This window comes from Bos grunniens, chromosome 18, assembly GCF_055505025.1.
Source record: "Bos grunniens cultivar Pamir isolate PY7600 chromosome 18, Bosgru_T2T1.0, whole genome shotgun sequence".
Classification (NCBI taxonomy): domain Eukaryota; kingdom Metazoa; phylum Chordata; class Mammalia; order Artiodactyla; family Bovidae; genus Bos; species Bos grunniens.
This window is the reverse complement of record NC_141182.1, coordinates 35,754,904-35,773,345: the sequence shown is the minus strand read 5'-3', so window position 1 is coordinate 35,773,345 and position 18,442 is coordinate 35,754,904. Positions and strand designations below refer to the sequence as shown.

General features: G+C 52.5%; 1 protein-coding gene and 1 pseudogene across 4 annotated transcripts; one reads left to right on the top strand and one right to left on the bottom strand.

Moving 5' to 3' along the window:
- Nucleotides 1-667: 667 nt before the first annotated feature.
- On the bottom strand, nt 668-16,183 carry PLA2G15 (phospholipase A2 group XV). 4 transcript variants are annotated; one of them, XM_086351431.1, is made up of 6 exons: nt 15,950-16,183; nt 9,729-9,885; nt 7,134-7,252; nt 6,789-6,887; nt 6,167-6,391; nt 668-4,284 (listed from the first exon to the last, which is right to left on the bottom strand). In XM_086351431.1, the coding sequence occupies exons 1-6, from the start codon at nt 16,059-16,061 to the stop codon at nt 3,773-3,775; spliced, it is 1,224 nt and encodes a 407-aa protein (XP_086207557.1). In that variant the 5' UTR covers nt 16,062-16,183; the 3' UTR covers nt 668-3,772. The 4 variants fall into 4 exon arrangements, with proteins under 4 accessions (XP_086207557.1, XP_086207561.1, XP_086207560.1 ...); XM_086351435.1 differs by having other exon boundaries at nt 6,167-6,266; XM_086351434.1 differs by having other exon boundaries at nt 15,858-16,084.
- Nucleotides 11,298-11,722, top strand: LOC147353458 (small ribosomal subunit protein uS19 pseudogene; annotated as a pseudogene).
- Nucleotides 16,184-18,442: the final 2,259 nt, after the last annotated feature.

Sequence of the window (18,442 nt, the reverse complement as noted above, 5' to 3'; positions counted from 1 at the left end):
TCTTTATAGTCCCCACAGACACATAGACACCGCCGGGCTTCCAGAGTAAACCCCAGGCCTCCCTGGGGCCCAGGCGTGAGGATCGTTTTCAGTCTTCATCCTGCCTGACTCGTTTTGGAACTGCATCTTCCTTTCTTCCTCTCTCTGGTTCATCCTCCTCTGTCTTCGTCTAGGGATCCTTTTCCTCTGGTAGCTCCGGGGCTGTGTTTAGGGCCTCCTGTTCTCACGGAAAGCTGAGCTTAGCCCCTAGTTTCCACACCTCAAGCCATGATTCTCTTCTAGGCCATAGAGGCATTTCCCCCAGACACATGTTCACAACTGCACAGCCTCTCCTTTCAGACTGACTACACAAAAAACCTCCCCACCAGGCAGTGACCCTTCAGAAGATGACCCTTCCCAGCCCCTAGGCCCTCCATCTCATGGTTTTCTTCTCCCAGCCAGAAGAGCCTTCCAATTCCTATCTGTCTCTAATCCATTCCCCACAGAGTAAGCTGTGCTCCTAAAATAGAGATCGGAATGATTTCATATCTAAATGCCTAAAAGCCCTTCCATCTCCTCCCTATAGACCTGAAATGATGATTCTTGAAAAGCTTTCACTGGTGCTGCCCTCCTTGCGCTCGCTGCTTGGATTATTTTCCCTAAATGTGAATGAGAGTACAGGCATAACTTGTCTTATTGCTCTTGGCTTTATTGTGATTTGCAGATATTGCATCTTTTACAATTAGAAGGTTTGTGGCAACCCGATTTTGTGAAATGATGGTTAGCATTCTTTGGCAATCAAGTATTTTTAACGTAAGGTATGTACATTTTTTTAGACATAATGCTACTGCACACTTAATAGGCTATAGTGTAAACAGCTTTTAGATGCACCAGAAAAAAAAAATTCATGTGACTCATTTTACTGCGATACTCACTTTATTGCAGTTGTCTGGAAATGAACTCGCAGTATGTCTGAGGTATGTCTGCTTGTATATATTTGGAATCATTAGAGTCTGACCCTTTGCCCCCCGGATCAGTCCCTCCTGCCTCTCTGGCCTGGAGAGGAAGGGCTCTGGATACTTGTGTCACTCAATAGCAGCCAGTCCACTTGTCCTTGTATCAGCAACATACATGACCTGCAAACTCCCAAAACCTCTGGCTTCACTGTCTCACACCCTGCCAGCATCCTGCCACCTGAAAGCTATTATGAACCAAGTGCTGAATCAGATGTTCTGTAACACCATCAGTGTTCCTCAGGACTACCGTGGAAGGTACATTTATTCATACCCATTCTTCAAATGAACTGAGGCTCAGGGAGTCAGACTACTTAGCTAGAGCTGGTAAAGCTCATATTTGAATCCGTCTGCCAGTCCTGAAGTGTGCTCTGACTCCATATCCTTTCTCTGCAGCTGTGAAACTGAGGGTAGAAGTGGGGTTGAAATAGGCCAGGGGTGAAGATGGCTATAAGGCAGTGAGTATCAGATAAGATGTCAGGGCATAGCTAACAGGCTGGGCAGGACCTGGGGGTAAGGCCAGAGATGCAGCTGGATTTCTAGACATCCAGCTGTATTTCTATTTCTAGAAATACATCCAATGTACTTCTAGACATCCTAACCCTCAGAGCAACACATTTTTCCAGGTTGGGCCAGTAACTGGTGTAGTGAGAGGGTTCAGATCGCCCTCTATTGGCCCAGGATGTATTGACGCCTAAAACCTAGGCTAGCCAGACTCCTACTGAAGAAGGCAGGAATTGGGGTTCCCACCACTCACACTGGCCCTCAGCTCTGCACAACAGAATTCAGGCGTGAATCCCATCCCTATGCATGTTTTCCTGTCTCAGACGCTCTGTTTCTCTGTCCTTATCCATCTCCGTTTGCTCCCCAGTCTCTCAGTCCCTGTCTCTGCCCATCTTGGTCTCTCCCCCTTCCTCAGTCTTACCCTGTCCCCAAAGATGGACAGATGGTGGGCAGATGAGCTTATGAAGCTAAGTAGAAGGGTGGCATCCTAAAAAATTCCAAGGATGCTGAGACCTGTAAGTTGAGGGCAGGTAGAGGCTGGGAAGGGGAGTCCAGCCAGAGTGACTGGCAGAATTGCCCTTGGCTGCCAGCTCTCAGGTGGCATTTGGGGTCTGTTGACCAGATAGGTGCAGGGGGAGGACAGGAGATTCTCTCCAACAGGAATGTTTCACGTCCTGGTTCTCAGTTCCAGGATGGGAACTAGATGCCCGGAGAGAGGGCAGGAGGATAAAGCCCAAAGAGGAGCACAGGAGCCACGGTTTGGTGCTGTGAGACCGCATCAAGGCTCCACAAAAGGTCAGGGTCTAACCCCCTGATTACCTGCCTCTCTAGCCCCCTCACCTTCCACTACCTCCCTCCTCTCATGCTCAGAGCAGAGGCTAGGCCAGGGCATTTTACAGCATCCAGAATACTTTTATTGCCAGAATCGAGGTACAGCCTGCTCAGACTCCCATATGGGGCCCCCCACTCAGGAACAAAGGGAAAAACTGATGCTGGGTATGAATGTGACAGAGAAAATCCCACTTCACAGAAACCTTGTAGGAGCGAAGCACAGTCCAGCCTGACTGTGGCTTTAGGGCCCCACCCTAGAGGCCAGACCAAAGTCTTGGCCGTTGCCCACTTGGAGACCACCAAGGCAGATCCTGATCCTCCATCCCTCCTGTCACAGGGAGAGTCATGCAGTGCCTCTGGAGCAGGAAGAAAACCCCCAGGGGTCCCTCAAGGCACCTGGCTCTCTCAGGGGCCCACTCAAGTTTCTGGGCTCGTCCCTGCTGACTAAACACCACTGAGCTACCTGCTGGAGATAGGTGCTGGGCAGAATGGGCAAGAGTCCCACCTCCTCTCAGTCCTGTGCCAGCCTATGTGGGTGCTACAGAGACCCTAGGGCAGGGCAGCTAGCTATGTGGCAGGTTAGCAAGAGGGCAGCTCTGGGCGGCTCTGATTGGCCTTGGCTGTTTCCTTGAGTTCTGTTTCTTCGTGAGTACCTAAAGGGCAAGGCACCAGGCCCGCTCTCATCCTTGACCCACAGCCCCAGGGTGAAGGGAGATAGCATCAATACTGTGTGTACAGCCCAACCATGGAGATCAGGGCTCCTGGGACCCAGTCCCCAGCCCTAAGCTAGGCTATTCTTAGAGGTAAGAGAGGTAGGAGTTAATGCCCCAGGCCCTGGGAACACTCAGGGAACACTGGGAACACATGGAGAAGACAACAACCCACCCCTGCCTGCAGGGGGAACTGGGCAGCTCCCAGAAAGCCACAGTTGGAGTGAGCAAGCAGTTAGGCCACAGGCAATCCAGCAGCTCCAGCCACTCATGGCTAGTAGCAGGCCAACCTGTGGCCAGTGTGTGAGAAGGTGCACCCTAGGGACATGGAGCCCATCCTAGGGACCACAGGCCAGTAAGATCCCTCATCAGAAGGCTGAGGAGCCAGGGCCTGGTGGGCGAGTGTGAAAAGGCCACGGGGGTAGGAAGAACACACGGTCCCAGCACTAGCGAGTGGGGCCAGGTGCCAGTCAGTCCCCCTATGGAGCTATCCTGAGGTCACAGTTCCACCAGCAGTAGCACTCTTGCCATCAAGGGTCCCTCAAGTAAGTCCAGACTATGTCTTCCTCGATTCCAGAGAGGAAGGATAAAAAAACACCATTTCCCCATTTCACAACCCAAGATCAAGGAGTTTAGATGATCAGTCACAAACCGCTAAACTTGTGGGCCATGGTAGAAGAAGCCAGAATCAGCAGCAGCGGCTGGGTCACCCCATAGCCCTGTCCGTCACGGGCATCAGGGTCCAAGAAGCACACGTTTCAGGTAGGCCAGGGTAGTGGTGTTGGCCAGCATAGCAATGTGCTCATTGCCTGGCAGCGCCTGCAATGACACTTCTTGCTTCTGGAGGCCACGCCAGGTATGGCAGTGCAGGGCACTCTGCAAATTCACAGTGCCATCACCGGTGCCATAGTGGATTTTTGGGTCACGGTCTGGGAAGCTCTCGTAGTCAAAGGACTCTGGCGTGGGGACCCCCGTGCCATAGAGGCAGTGCAGTCGCACGCCAGGCGGCACTGTGGCCTCAACCAGCCCCTCCGTGTCCTGCCGCATGGACCAGCCGTCTTTGAAGCCGATGTCCTGGAAGAACTGGCGGTAGTCCTGCAGCGTGTAGTTGGCCTTAGGTGTGCGCACGAAGACTTTCTGCGGTGACCAGGTATAGCTGTAGGGCAGCAGCCAAGTGGTGGAGACGGCAGACCGCTGCTGTGCCCGGATCTTCAGGGACCTGATGACCGGGATCCGGTTGTTGTCTCCTGTGGGGTTAGGTCAGTCTTTGCTAAGGAATGCCAACTAGCTGGGCAGCGTGCTAACTGCCAGGCCCCCTGCCAGCCCCCAGCCAGCGCCCAGCCAGCACTCCACCATTGCCACACTGTGAACATCATTGACAGCTCCCCTATTTCCCTGTATTTTTGCTCCACCTGGGAAGCACACAACCAAGACTCGTTCCTTTCCTTCTGCATTTTGTCACTAAGGGTTCAAGAGCACACACCCATGGGGTGATTTGTGGTTAAAAACAATACCTTCCTCAGAGTACTTATCACCTGGTCGGTATGCACTGACCCTGTCGAAGGTGAATCAGCAGGTTGGCAACCCAGAGACCCATTCTTCTGAATCTTTTATTACATGGAGCTTTATAAACCTTTTTCCCTTCCTATGCTCAGACCTACAGCCAAGCCAGCCCTGGTCTCATCCCATCCATCTACCTGGCATGTGGGCACCCAGGCCTGCAGGAGACAGGGCAGGAGGGGAGGCCGTGGACAGAGAAATGACAACAACACAAACACATCACCAGCCAGTGAGATCTCCAGAGGAGAAGCAGGAAACATGGACCCCGTGTCCTACTCAGAATCCAGGGCCACCCATCACCCCCTCTCTGACTGCAGACCTTCAGTTCTGCCTGACAGGGCCTGGTTCCAGGACCCCTCAGGAAAGGGAATCCCTAGCTATGGGTCCATGACTGCCACCCTTCCTGCCCCACCCCCACTCCCAGACTGCCAAGGCCTGACAGCAGTTTCCCAGAGTCTGAAGCAAAGCTCTAAGGGGGCTCATGGGGAAGCTCTGAAAGGGCCAGCTCTTAATTCCCCTATAGCAACTTGTCTCAAACTCAGAGGATGCCCACATCCGTCCTTTCAGGTCCAGGCTGGACAGAGTAGACAGTGTGATGAGTCCTTACTATAACTGGATCCACTGTCCAACTAATTCAGGGTCACTACGGACAGAAGCCTGATCACAGTGATCACGTGACCAACAGGCAGGTCAGGCAGTGCTGGTCACTTGAGGAAGAACGCTCATCAGATGCTTGGCCCAGCCCCTGGCTCACAGCTCCCACAGTCAGGGGCCACGGGGCTCACGTCCAGTCCTAGCAGAGGGAGGAAAGCCCTCTGGCTCCAGCTGCCAGGTTCTAACAGTTGTGAAAAGGCAGGTGGATTGGAAAGGAACAGGGAAGGAGGTGGTTTTCCCAACTGCCAAGCAAGTGGGCCCGGATAAATCTGCACCTGCTTCCTCTTTGTGTTGCCCACAGAGGCTGCCTGCGGCTGCAGAGGGAGGTGTAACTCATAAACAGGAAGCCGAAGCCCAGCCTTTCTTCTCTGGGGTGAAGGTGGGGATGAAGAAATGAGGAGGGGGGGTCAAAGAGAGGGAGAAGTCTCCTGCAGAGAACTTTTTTTTTTTAATTTTTTATTGTTTGGCAGTGACATCTTAGTTTCCTGACAGGGATTGAACCTGCACCCCCTGCAGTGGAAGCACAGTCTTAACCACTGGACCAGCAGGGAAGTCCCTCCTCCAGAAAATTCTGGATCAAACCAAGTTAGACCAGCCAGGCCCACTCAGTGTGTGTGTGTGTGTGTGTGTGTGTACATGTGTGCCCTATATGACCAACAGTTATGTCCCTCTATGTACATGCTGCAAGCAACTTACACAGATAACAAAGGTCATCGACTAGAGAGGTGAATTTAGAAGTAGTGTTATATTCTCTTTTAGAAAGAGATGTCTGGAAAAGAATACCACTCTGGAGAGGGAAGGCTCTGGACCCAAGAGAAGAGACATGAGGGTGGCCCAGGAAGACACGAGAGAGGGAAAGAGACTGTGTCACCCCCAGCACCAGCCCTCCTGACGCTGGGCCAGGTGGGATCTTACCTGAGGCCAGGACACGCAGGGTCTTGGGCACGCCCCCCCAGGGCGGACCCAGTGCTACGAAAGCACGGATGTACTTGTCCTTCCAGTCCTGTGGCTGATGCTGCAGAAAGTAGAGCATGTACATGTTGCCCATACTGTGGGCCACCAGCACCACAGGGCCCCCGTACAGCTGGTACATCTCCTCAATCATCTTGCGGAGGGCCAGGAAGTAGGGCCCGTTTTCATCTGCAGGCCAAAGCCAGGCGGGGGTTAGGCAGGAAGGGTCCTTGAGCCTGAACCATGAACCATGTCTCAGGCCAGACCCAGGACTACACGGGTGGGGAGAGTGTGAAAATTCCAAGGGGAGGGGTCTGGTTTCCCCTCAATTTCCACAAAAGGAGCAAACAGAGGAGCTCCTTTCCCCTTCCTCTGCCTCATTTGCTATTCCCAGGGCTCAGAGGCCCAGAAATCTTGGGCTGAGGGTGGGGGAAAGACAGACAGGGTGACCAGGGGTGGGAGCAGTGACGGCTGGGCTGGATGCCAGAGACTCGGGCGTAGGGGAAGGCCCAGGGCCTGTGGTGGCTGTGATCTCCTCCTTCCCACCTCCCATGGCCTCTGGGAGGAAACCAGAGCAGCCACTTACTTGGAGCTCGGCGCCAGTCGTAGGGGGCCCCCCGGACATCCTTGCCTCGTTCGTAGCCCCAGCTCACAAGGCTTTCCACCATGGTATGTAAATAGGAACCTATAGACAGAAATGCTTAGGTTTAGACAGAGTACAGCCGCTATCAGCCAGCTATACCACGCCTACCAAGGAGATTGTGACATCTACAGCCAGGAGATCCCCAGGAGAGCTCTACTGCTCTGTGCCCACATGGATCAGAGATGGTTCACAAGCCACCTCTTCAAACTAGCAGGGTTCCTCCCACTCTAGGAATCCCTCAGAACCTCCATCTCCATTCCCCAGGGGGCATGAGGAAGGGCTACATACCCACGCTGCTTTTGCTGGGGTCCAGGAACTCCATTGAGAAGGTGTCCCCAAAGCCAGGGACACGCACATCCACACCTTCGGGAAACTGGGTGGTGTGGGACGTTTGATTGTAGATCAGCCTGCCAGGAAGGGATACTGAGCCAGTGACCCAGAGGCAACACCAAAGTTGACATGTCCCAATACTGTCCTGGGCCCTGAGCCATATTCCCTTCCCATCCTCAAGTCTGGTCAGATGTATAGAGACCAAAAAGTAACAAAGCAAGTTTGTAAAGCATAGATCCAAGTTGTTGTTGTTGTTTAGTTGCTAAATCATGTCTGACTCTTCTGCAGCCCCATAGACTGTAGCCTGCCATGCTCCTCTGTCCATGGAATTTTTCAGGCAAGAATACTGGAGTAGGTTGCCATTTCCTTCTCCAGAGGATCTTCTTGACCCAGGGATCGAACCTGCGTCTCCTGCATTGGCAGGCAGATTCTTTACCACTGAGCCACCAGGGAAGCCCACAGATCTGAGTAAGCCCATCTAAATGAGGACCCCATCAAGGCTCACTCCAGAGACTGGCTCCAGAACCCATCGAGCAATATTCCCTTCTCCTCAATGTCACCCACATGAGAAGGCACATTTTAGATCTTGTGGGGAGAGAGACCTGGCTGCCAGGCCTGGCTCTGCAATGAACATCACACTTTACCCCAAAACTCGAGCAGCCTAACTTTGCAGGCTCCCACCACTTCCTCTCCATGGATTCAGTTCCCACCATCCACCCTAACATGACCCAGGGCAAAGCAGATGATGAATGCAACACACAAAGAAACCTGACAGAGAAACCCTGAGCACCAGTGGCTGCTGTGTGAGCTGGTGGGCAAGGCCTGGAGAAATGATGGGGCCAGGGTGGTAGGAGACAGGAGGAGAGCCTTGTGCCAGGTCAGGACCTCTGCTCTAGCGTCCCCTGATAATAAGGAGGCAAAGGTGCCCGAGGAAACACAGGTTAGACCTGCAGTCCCCAGAGGTCCTGAGTCCCACCCACCCTTAGGGATCAGCCACAGAAAGCTGATAAGTACCCAACACTGGCCCAAATAAAAGTCCTGGGACCCACTCTCTCCAGGGTGATCTGGAGATCATCCCAATGGCCACTCAACAAAGTTCTAGAAGGCCAAAGCACTCTGGTCTGGATGCAAGTCCCAACAGGTCAGGGGCCCAAGAAAGGTAGACAAGCCCCTCTCAGGGTGAGTTTGCCCCTCCCGCTGGCATTACCTGAAACCATTACGTCTCCACCACAAAAATAGAAATGCAGATCAACATCCTAGAAATAGCCCTGATCACACAAGGAGGAGGAAAGAGTCAAGAAAGCTGGTGAAATAAACAACAGGGAAAGGCAGGACACCCAGAGAACTGGCTGGAACCAGGCAGTGTGCCTCCGAGGAAAACATTTTAATTTGTAAGATTCCATTCAGTTCAAATACTTACTGAACACCAATTATGTTTCAGGTTCTACAGCTTTAAAGATAAAAGAGACATAGTCCCTGCCTTCAGGGAGCTCAGTGTGCTCAGAATATGCTCAGGAACCCTGAGCTCAGAGAGACACAACTCTGGGTTGAATTCCAGTTTGCCATTTATTAGCTGAGTAACCCCAAACAATTTTGTAACCATTTTGAGCTTCCAGATTTCCTCATCTGTAACACAAGTTACAGCATTATTTCATAGGGTTGCTGTAAGACTCAATGAAAAAAAGTGGGGGAGGTGTTCCCTGGTGGTCTAGCAGCTAGGACTTAGCACTTTTACAGCTGGGGTCCGGGTTCAATCCATGATTGGGGAAATGAGATCACACAAGCCACACAATGCGACCAGAAAAAAAGAAAGAAAGAAGAAAATACGTAAAATATATAGTGTCTATGTTCAATAATGAGTAATTCTCATCAGTGACTATCTTATAATGGGAGAAACATCCTAGAAAACTATGTTTGGCAGGCCAGGAATGCAAGTTAGAAGAGGCAGAAAGAGAGATTAAGAGCTCTGAGGGGTGGCAGGGAGACTTCACAAAGGAATCAGTCTCGGGGAGAGGGATGGTGGAGATTTGTTTGTTTGGCTGCACCACGTGGCATGTGAAATCTAGTTCTCTGACCACAGATCGAACCTGAGCCCCCTGCACTGGAAGTACAGAGTCTTAACTACTGGACCACCAGGGAAGTCCCAGGCTTGGGTTTTAAAGAGTGAATGGGAGAGAGTTGATCAGGCAAAGGGTGGAGAGAGAGATTCCAAAGTGAAAGAGCAAGTGGAAAGGAATCCCAGGAAAAACAAGCAGCTGGAAAAGCAGGCGTGACCAAGGCAGAGGCAAGGGAAGGGGTTGGGGTGGGGGGGCGAAGCAAGGCTGTGAATAGCAACTGGGGCCTAGAAACCACAAACAGGGCAAGAAGCACTGGAGAAGGGAAGGAGAGAAAGTTCTGGCTGGGAGGGCACAGAGGCAGTGCAGACCAGATTGGGGAAGGGAGAAAGGTCAGTGACCTGGAGGTCCCTTGAGGCACAGATGAGCTAGAAACAGGCTCTGGAGGCCTCTCTGGACTAGGTCAGGGAGCAGCACCCTGCTGTGCCCCAGCCCTCACCGGACATTGTCGATCCAACAGTCAATGATGACGGGCAGCAGCAGCTCCAGGTTCAGCCACAGTGTGAAGTAGTGATCCGTCCTCTTGGAGCAGACGTAGTGCACGACGGACGGCTTGTCCAGCTTTGCCTCCAGCTGGTTGCCCATGTCACCGGGCACTGCGGGGGGACACAGAGCATGAATGAGGCCCTGGGCCTGGCTGGATATCCAGCGGCCTTCTCCCCACAGCTGTCCCAGGCTGCAGAGCAGGTGACACTCAGCAGGGCCCTGTGGGGCTCCTGGACACAAAAGCCTTTCTGTGTCCACCATTTCTTTGGTTATGGGAAATAGGCTTCTTTCCGCCTCATGACCTCCCCGAGTTCCCAGGGGCAGATTCAAGCAGTAGTTAATTAGCAAAGGGAGGGGATGGGAGACCTGGGAGAAAAGTTAGTCAGAAGACAACCGTGCAGCCTTGGGGCAAGGCGCACACACAATATAGCTTTGAGCTATTTTTCAGATTTCAAAACCCCCTCCAGGTAGGAGAAGTTAACATGGTATGGATGGTATGCTGCCCACAGCAGAAGTGACAAGCACATTCAAGGGATTAGATCTGTTAGAGTGCCTGAAGAACTATGGACAGAGGTTAGTGACATTGTATAGGAGGCAGTGATCAAGAGCACCTCCAAGAAAAAGAAATGCAAAAAGGCAAAATGGTTGTCTGAGGAGGCCTTACAAAAGGCTGAGAAAGGAAAAGACTTGAAAGGTTAAAAAAAAAAAAAAGGAAAGATATACCCATCCGACTGCTGTTGCTGCTACTGCTAAGTCGCTTCAGTTGTGTTCGACTCTGTGCAACCCCAGAGACGGCAGCCCACAAAGGCTCCGCCGTCCCTGGGATTCTCCAGGCAAGAACACTGGAATGGGTTGCCATTTCCTTCTCCAATGCATGAAAGTGAAAAGTGAAAGTGAAGTCGCTCAGTTGTGCCCGACTCTTAGCGATCCCATGGACTGCAGCCTACCAGGCTCCTCCATCCATGGGATTTTCCAGGCAAAAGTACTGGAGTGGGTTGCCATTGCCTTCTCCGACCCATCTGACTGCAGAGTTCCAAAGAATAGCAAGGAGAGATAAGAAAGCCTTCCTCAGTGATCAATGCAAAGAAATAGAGGAAAATAATAGAATGAGAAAGACTAGAAGCACAAGTTGGAATTAAGATTACTGGGAGAAATATCAATAACCTCAGATACGCAGATGACACCACCCTTATGGCAGAAAGTGAAGAGGAACTAAAAAGCCTCTTGATGAAAGTGAAAGAGGAGAGTGAAAAAGCTGGCTTAACTCTGAACATTCAGAAAACTAAGATCATGGCATCCGGTCCCATCACCTCATGGCAGATAGATAGGGAAACAATGGAAACAGTGACAGACTTTCTTTTCTTGGGCTCCAAAATCACTGCAGATGGTGACTGCAGCCATGAAATTAAAAAACACTTGCTCCTTGGAAGAAAAGTTAGGACCAACCTAGACAGCATATTCAAAAGCAGAGACATTACTTTGCCAACAAAGGTCCGTCCAGTCTTTCTGAAGAACCGACAAGATGATGGAAGTGGAACAGAAGAGGAAGCGGAGGTTCTGCCAGTTCACCTACTGCGGTGGCGTGGACCTCAACCAGCTGCTGGACATGGCCTATGAGCAGCTGATGCAGCTATACAGTATGTGCCAGCAGCGGGAGCTAAACCGAGGTAAGCGGAGGAAGCAGCACTGCTGCTGAATCGGCTACTCAAGGTCAAGAAAGATGCGCCGCCCATGGAGAACCTCCAGGTGGTGAAGACACACCTGCCACATAATCATCCTGCCCGAAATGGTGGGCGTCTACAACTGCAAGACCTTCAACCAGGTGGAAATCAAGCCTGAGATGATCAGCCACTACCTAGGAGAGTTTTCATCACCTACAAGCCCGTGAAGCACGGCCAGCCTGGTATCAGGGCTACCCATTCCTCCCACTTCATCTCCCTCAAGTAAAGTAACCTGCTGGCCAATAAAAACAACAGCTGCTGCTGCTGCTAAGTCGTTTCAGTCGTGTCCGACTCTGTGCAGCCCCAGAGACGGCAGCCCACCAGGCACCCCCATCCCTGGGACTTTCCAGGCAAGAACACTGTAGTGGGTTGCCATTTCCTTCTCCAATGCACGAAAGTGAAAAGTCAAAGTGAAATCGCTCAGTCGTGTCCGACTCCTAGCGACCCCATGGAGTGCAGCCTACCAGGCGCCTCCGTCTATGGGATTTTCCAGGCAAGAGTACTGGAGTGGGTTGCCATTGCCTTCTCCAAGAAAGGCAGACTTCTCTTAAAAAAAATAAAAAAGGTCCGTCTAGTCAAAGCTATAGTTTTCCCAATAGTCATGTATGGATGTGAGAGTTGCACTATAAAGAAAGCTGAGCACAGAAGAATTGATGCTTTTGAACTGTGGCATTGGAGAAGACTCTTGAGATTCCCTTGGACTGCAAGGAAATCCAACCAGTCCACCCTAAAGGAAATCAGTCCTGAATATTCATTGGAATGACTGATGCTGAAGCTGAAACTCCAGTACTTTGGCCACCTGATGGAAAGAACTGACTCATTGGAAAAGACTCTGATGCTGGGCAAGATTGAGGGCAGGAGGAGAAGGGGATGACAAAGGATGAGATGGTTGGATGTCATCACAGACTCCATGGACATGAGTTTGAGCAAGCTCCGGGAGTTGGTGACGGACAGGGAAGCCTAGGTGCTGCAGTCTATGGGGTCCCAAAGAGTCAGACACGGCTGAGCAACGGAACTGAACTGAACTGATGCTGTCCACAAGCATGTAGATGCCCACAGACTGGCTGGAACCAGAAGGTTGATGATCCTCCTTATCTCACCACCAACCCATCAGAAGAATATCTAGAAGAATGTTCACAAGCTGATTACACTCTCTTTGAATCTTAACTATAAAACTTATCACCCTCTCCAAGTTGGGACACACAGTTTTGAGGGCATGAGCCCACTGTGGCCCCCTTTGCCTGGCAAAGCAATAAAGCTATTCTTTTCTACTTCACCCAAACTTCTGTCTCCAAGATTTAATTCGGTGTCAGGGTACAGAGGCCAGCTACAGCTTCATTGACAGGGTCTTATACTCTGAAAGAAGGATCAAGAAACAGGACAGTGCACATGGCCACTTAACCAGTCAAAGCTAAATCCAAAGAAGGCACTCTGGGACAGGCTTGTGGAAGGGGACTATGAACAAAAAAGGTTGAGAGAAGCTGGCACCAGCCAGACTACCAAGGTCCTCAGACCTTACTAAAGGTCAGAGCCCAGCTGCTAAATCCTGCTACAGATTCCCGAGGGCAACTCATCTGGGGACCCCAGCACCTTGGCACACCTGGACCCTGGGTTGGAAATGGCTCTCCAGAAGCTACATACGGTTCCAGCTACAGCCCCATGGGGATGGGTGTGGCCAGGCTCCACTGATGACTTCTCTCTACCTGTTCAGTCTATACAGAGTCCTGTGTTACTGCTTTGCCAGGCAAAGGGGGCCACAGTGGGCTCATACCCTCAAAACTGTGTGTTCCAACTTGAAGAGGGTGATAAGAAGTTTTATAGTAAAGGTTCAAAGAGAGCGTGATCAGCTCGTGGACATTCTTCTGATGGGTTGGTGGTAAGATAAGGAGGATCATCAACCTGCTGGTTCCAGCCAGTCTGCAGGTGTCTACGTGCTTGTGGGCAGCATGCTGCTGCTGCTGCTAAGTCACTTCAGTCGTGTCCAACTCTGTGCGGCCCCAGAGACGGCAGCCCACCAGGCTCCCCCGTCCCTGGGACTCTCCAGGCAAGGACACTGGAGTGGGTTGCCATTTCCTTCTCCAATGCATGAAAGTGAAAAGTGAAAGAGAAGTCACTCAGTTATGTCCGACTCTTAGCGACCCTATGGAGTGCAGCCTACCAGGCTCCTCCGTCAATGGGATTTGCCAAGCAAGAGTACTGGAGTGGGTTGCCATTGCCTTCTCCGTGTGGGCAGCATACCGTCAACTTCTTGTGACACTCAAACCCACCCATCTCCATTCCTTCACCGACCCACCTTCAAGGCCCTTCTCTGTCCCAGTGACCTTTACCTTTTCTCCCAGTGACCTTTCAGACCTCAGTGCTCCCACAAGTCACAAACATAGCCCCATGTAGGATCCATGATCACTAAGTGGACAACCAGTGTTTGCCTCTTGTGACCATTCACTGGGCTCCAGCTGTGTACCCAGCCCTGCAGAGGACATGCCCTCCTTGGGCACTGACCTACAGTGTCCTCAGGGCAGCCACGGGAGGGAGGTATGGCACTGGCTCTTATCTCCCTTTGTGCTGTGGTACAGAAGTGGGGAGCATGACAGCCCCTAGATGACACGCCTGTGGACTAGACAGTGCAGTGGCGAAACCTTGGTCACTGTGTCCACCACAGAGGAAATATCTGAAAGAGGAAGTCACCAGATCTGCTCTGCCTGGATACCCTTTGCCTTGGTCAGGGCATGTGGTCTCTAAAAGCGTCTCTTCCTAGAACTAGGGAAAGAGCCATTCCCATGCCTTTCACCTCAAGTAACACTGGAAGACGTGGAAATAGCTTGCTACAGTTCCATCCCACTGCCCAGGGCCTTCTGTATCCCTCCTCTGGCCTCTACTTCCTCTATTACCAATTGGAGACCCACTCACGAAGACTGGTCACCCTTGGATGCTGATCCTCTGATGGCCAAGGTCAGCTCCCTGCTTTGTGCCAAGAAACAACTTGTCTGCTGCCCACCATGGGGTTTCCCAAGACTAATGTCAATAGCCTCATTCTCTGAGAAGCTAGGCAGGTTAGGATTCCAGTTGCTCTGTGTCTCTAGGTACACCCTGAGGCTCCTCTGCTATGATGGAGGATAACTAAGAACTGAATGAATAAATGAGTCCATTTAGCACCAATCCAGGAGAAAGGGCCTAGGATCTGTCCAACCAGAGACCACATACTTCCCAACGCCACATTCTTCATACTCAGTAATCCATAAGTCCACACAATGCTCCTGGCAGGCCCCCAGGGTGATGTCCAGGTGACCCAACCAGTTTCGAGCCCTGACCATCCATTCTTACCCAACTCCATTATAGACAGCCTGCACTGCTCAGCTTTCTCCCTCTGATACATAGTTCCCTCTGCCTGGAACTCTCCTGGCCTCGGCTCCAGCTGTGTACTCCAGGAAACCTTTTCTGACCCTTAATGTGATGGATGGATTCTCTGTGTTTGCCTAGCACAGACCTTACCTCTGGGGATCATCCTGCAGACTTACAGAAGGCAAGGACAAATATGCCCAAACTCCATGGTGAACCTGGGCCCAGCATCCCCCAGGGAGCATGTCCTGGCCCAGAGCTCCTGGTGAAGGACCCCTGGGATCACACTGCCTGCCAACCCCAGCTCTTCATGGGAATTATGGCTTGAATGAGGCATCCAAAGCCCCCAAGACAGAGATCTCATCCCTGCCATACCCACCACAAGGAAATACTACTGGCTTCTGTACAGTTCCCTGGGCTAGAAGCGAGGAGGAGATAAGACTGGGAGGTTGCCTAGCCCCAACACAGCACAGTCCAAGTAGGTCTGACAGGGGTAAGGGTGCCATACAACATCTGTTCATAGCAAGGGTCTCAACCCTTCCCTCCACCTGTATCCATCCTCAGATTCCCTTGGGCCTCCTCCCTCAGGCCCAAGGCCACATATTTGATAAGTTAGGGGAAAGCCCTGGCAGCAGGCTAGGAGAGTAATCCTTTCTCAAAGAGCTTACTTTCAGTAATGCCCCCTCTAAATGTGTCGGGCTGGAAGGGTTGAGGGAGACAGCCTACTAGCCAAGCCCAAGTCAACGCTGAAGCCCCTGGGGGCCAACTTCGAGGGCACTCTACCGCCTACCCTCAGGAGTAGGGTAAAAAAGCCTCGGTCTTTCCAGCTAAAAAATGGGGATAAGGAGAGGCGAAGCTTGGAAATGAGACGACCCCGCGGACTGATGTATAAACACGCGATAACCCTCCCACTTAGCCCCACGTTCTACAGAGAAAGGTGACAAGAGTTTGACCACACCCGCGCCCAGCACAGCGGGAAGGGGACGGACCGACCCAGGTGACAACACAGTCATACGCTCCCCCACCTCGTGCTTAGAGGAGATGCAGACAGCCCCGCCTGCACCCCATCCAGCCGGACGCACGAACGAACGGACCCACAACTGGACGCGCGCCTCACCCAGCACCACCGGTGGCCGACTTCCAGCCGGGAACGCCGGATCTGCGAGCATCAGGAGGAACAAGAGGCCACCCGTGAGCAGGGTGGAGCGGTAGAGGCAGAGGCAACCCATGGCAGGGACCGCAGCTCCTAGTCAGAGGGGCGGACTCAGCTCTCGGGTCTCGTGCCTAGGCCCGGCTGGCAGCGACGTTCTTAACCCCGCCGCTCGCAGCCTTCACAGCAGCCGGGCCAATCAGGGCCCGCCTCCTGCAAACGTCCAGCCAATAGGAACTAGCCGCTAGGGTAGTCCTTCCCAGTCGGAGCTCACCGCCCCGCCCCTACCCATCCCTGGCCAACTCCATTAACCGCGCTGCACGCCGAGCGCATCGATCGATAAAGGCTCAGCCCTGCTTTCGCGCACGCTCTCAGCGATTCTCACCCAACCCGCCTCTGCTGGGTACCCAGCCCAGCCCTCCGCATCTTAAGTCTGCGATGAGCAGTTCTTATCCCTGATTCCTGGCGCTTCCCTGATCTAGGATGCGCCGGGCCGAGTGGGAATTCAGGGTACAAAACTCAGTAGCTCGCCGCTGCTGAGCTACCCGGGTCAAGCCCTGAGGAAGAAGAGGATAAGTGAACCTCGGGCTGTTCTTGAGCCGGAGGAAACTGACCAAGACCTTTGTTCAACTCCCGAAGCGATTCTTGGCACCATTCCCCGAGAGCACCTGAGTTCAGGCAACATTGACCCAAGGACCCACCTGCCATCTGCCTGGGGTAAAGCCAGGTCAGCGTGTTTCGCTTCCCAGTGAGAGTTCAGCCCGCCTGTTTCTGGTTCTGGAGTGTGGAATCACCCTCTCACCCCCATCCGTGGCCAGTTTGTTCGCCGGGTTAAGAGTGGGCTTGAACCTCAACCCTGCGCTAGCCCAAAGGCGAGTTCCCCTGATGTTCCTCCACCATTGTCACCCCACGCAAACCGGGCATCCAAAGAGGACACAGGTTCTCTATGGAATGGTGGTGGGGGCGGGGTGGTGGTGGCAGGGACAGGTAGCAAATAGAGCGGGCAAAGGTTTGACAGCCAGTAATATTCTGGGACCCGGCATTACTTTGGAATAGAGAACCAGCATGTTTGGAGAGGAGCTCTTGACCCTTCACACATCCCTTTCTTGAGAGCCAGTCAACACCCTGGTCATTCCTGGCTGATTCTGAGACCTCTTCCTGCCCCTTCCTCCCTCCTTCTCTCCCTCCCTTTCTTTCTCTTAGTCAGTGGCTGATAGTTTCTAACCTTCTGGAGTGACCCTCAATGAATCTACTCACCACCTTGGCCTGCCCCTCCCATGTGCTTTTAGTGAAACACATTTGTGGTTGGGATACCCTCCTCTCTTAAGGTCCAACTATCTTCCACCTCAGACCCTGGCCCAGGAACCCCCTTCCAAAACCCTTCCTCACCTCCATCCCAGACCCCAGCAGAGTGGCTGCTGAGGACTGATATGGTGCAGATCCAGTATGGGTGACCATACTAGGCAGATGTCTAGAGCCAAGGGTCAAGTGGGGACAAGGTGGAGATCAGGACAGCCTGGGCTGCCTTGGATTCTGATCAGTCTAAATGCCTTGTCAGCCCAGTGGGCTCAGGTGCCTATGGGCCCCTCAGAAGGTGGCCCTGTCCTTGAGAGTGTTTCCCTGCTGGCCCCCTCCCATAGGCCCTGAAGATGATAGAGCCATGACCACTGGAGGAGGGGGTGCCAAGGTCTAGTCAGTAATAAACCAGTGCAGGCACTGTGGAGAGGGGCCAAAGGGTGAGGGTCCCCCATTTTTAACATGATCCCCTGGGCTGCCGGAGAAGGCAATGGCACCCCACTCCAGTACTCTTGCCTGGAAAATCCCATGGATGGAGGAGCCTGGTAGGCTGTAGTCTATGGGGTCGCTAAGAGTCTGACACGACTGAGCGACTTCACTTTCACTTTTCACTTTCATGCATTGGAGAAGGAAATGGCAACCCATTCCAGTGTTCTTGCCTGGAGAATCCCAGGGAAGGGGGAGCCTGGTGAGCTTCCATCTATGGGGTCGCACAGAGTCGGACACGACTGAAGCGACTTAGCAGCCTGGGCTGCAGACCTCTAGATACCTCCTTGACCTTCAGACGCACAACTAGGTGGTCAGGTCACCAAATTTTCCCAGCTCTACTCTCCCAAAGCCAGATTACCCGCATCTCCCTAGCAGCCTCCTTACTTATGTCCCAGTTTATGCCCTTATTCCTGTGGCAGTAAACATTAAATCAGATCACATTGAGACTTCCCTGGCAGTCCGGTAGTTAAGGTTCTGTGCTTCCACTGCAGGGGGGCACAGGTTCGATCCCTGGTCTGGGAACTAAGAATTCTCAGGGGAGGTAAGTGACCTGGGAGGCGATGTTAAGGGCTTCTCCTTTCACCTAGACTATTTATTCTAGGGTGAAGTCTCCAATGCCGGCAGCTCCTCCCTACTCCGCAACACCAGGTTCCGTCGATGGAATCAGTACGCCCT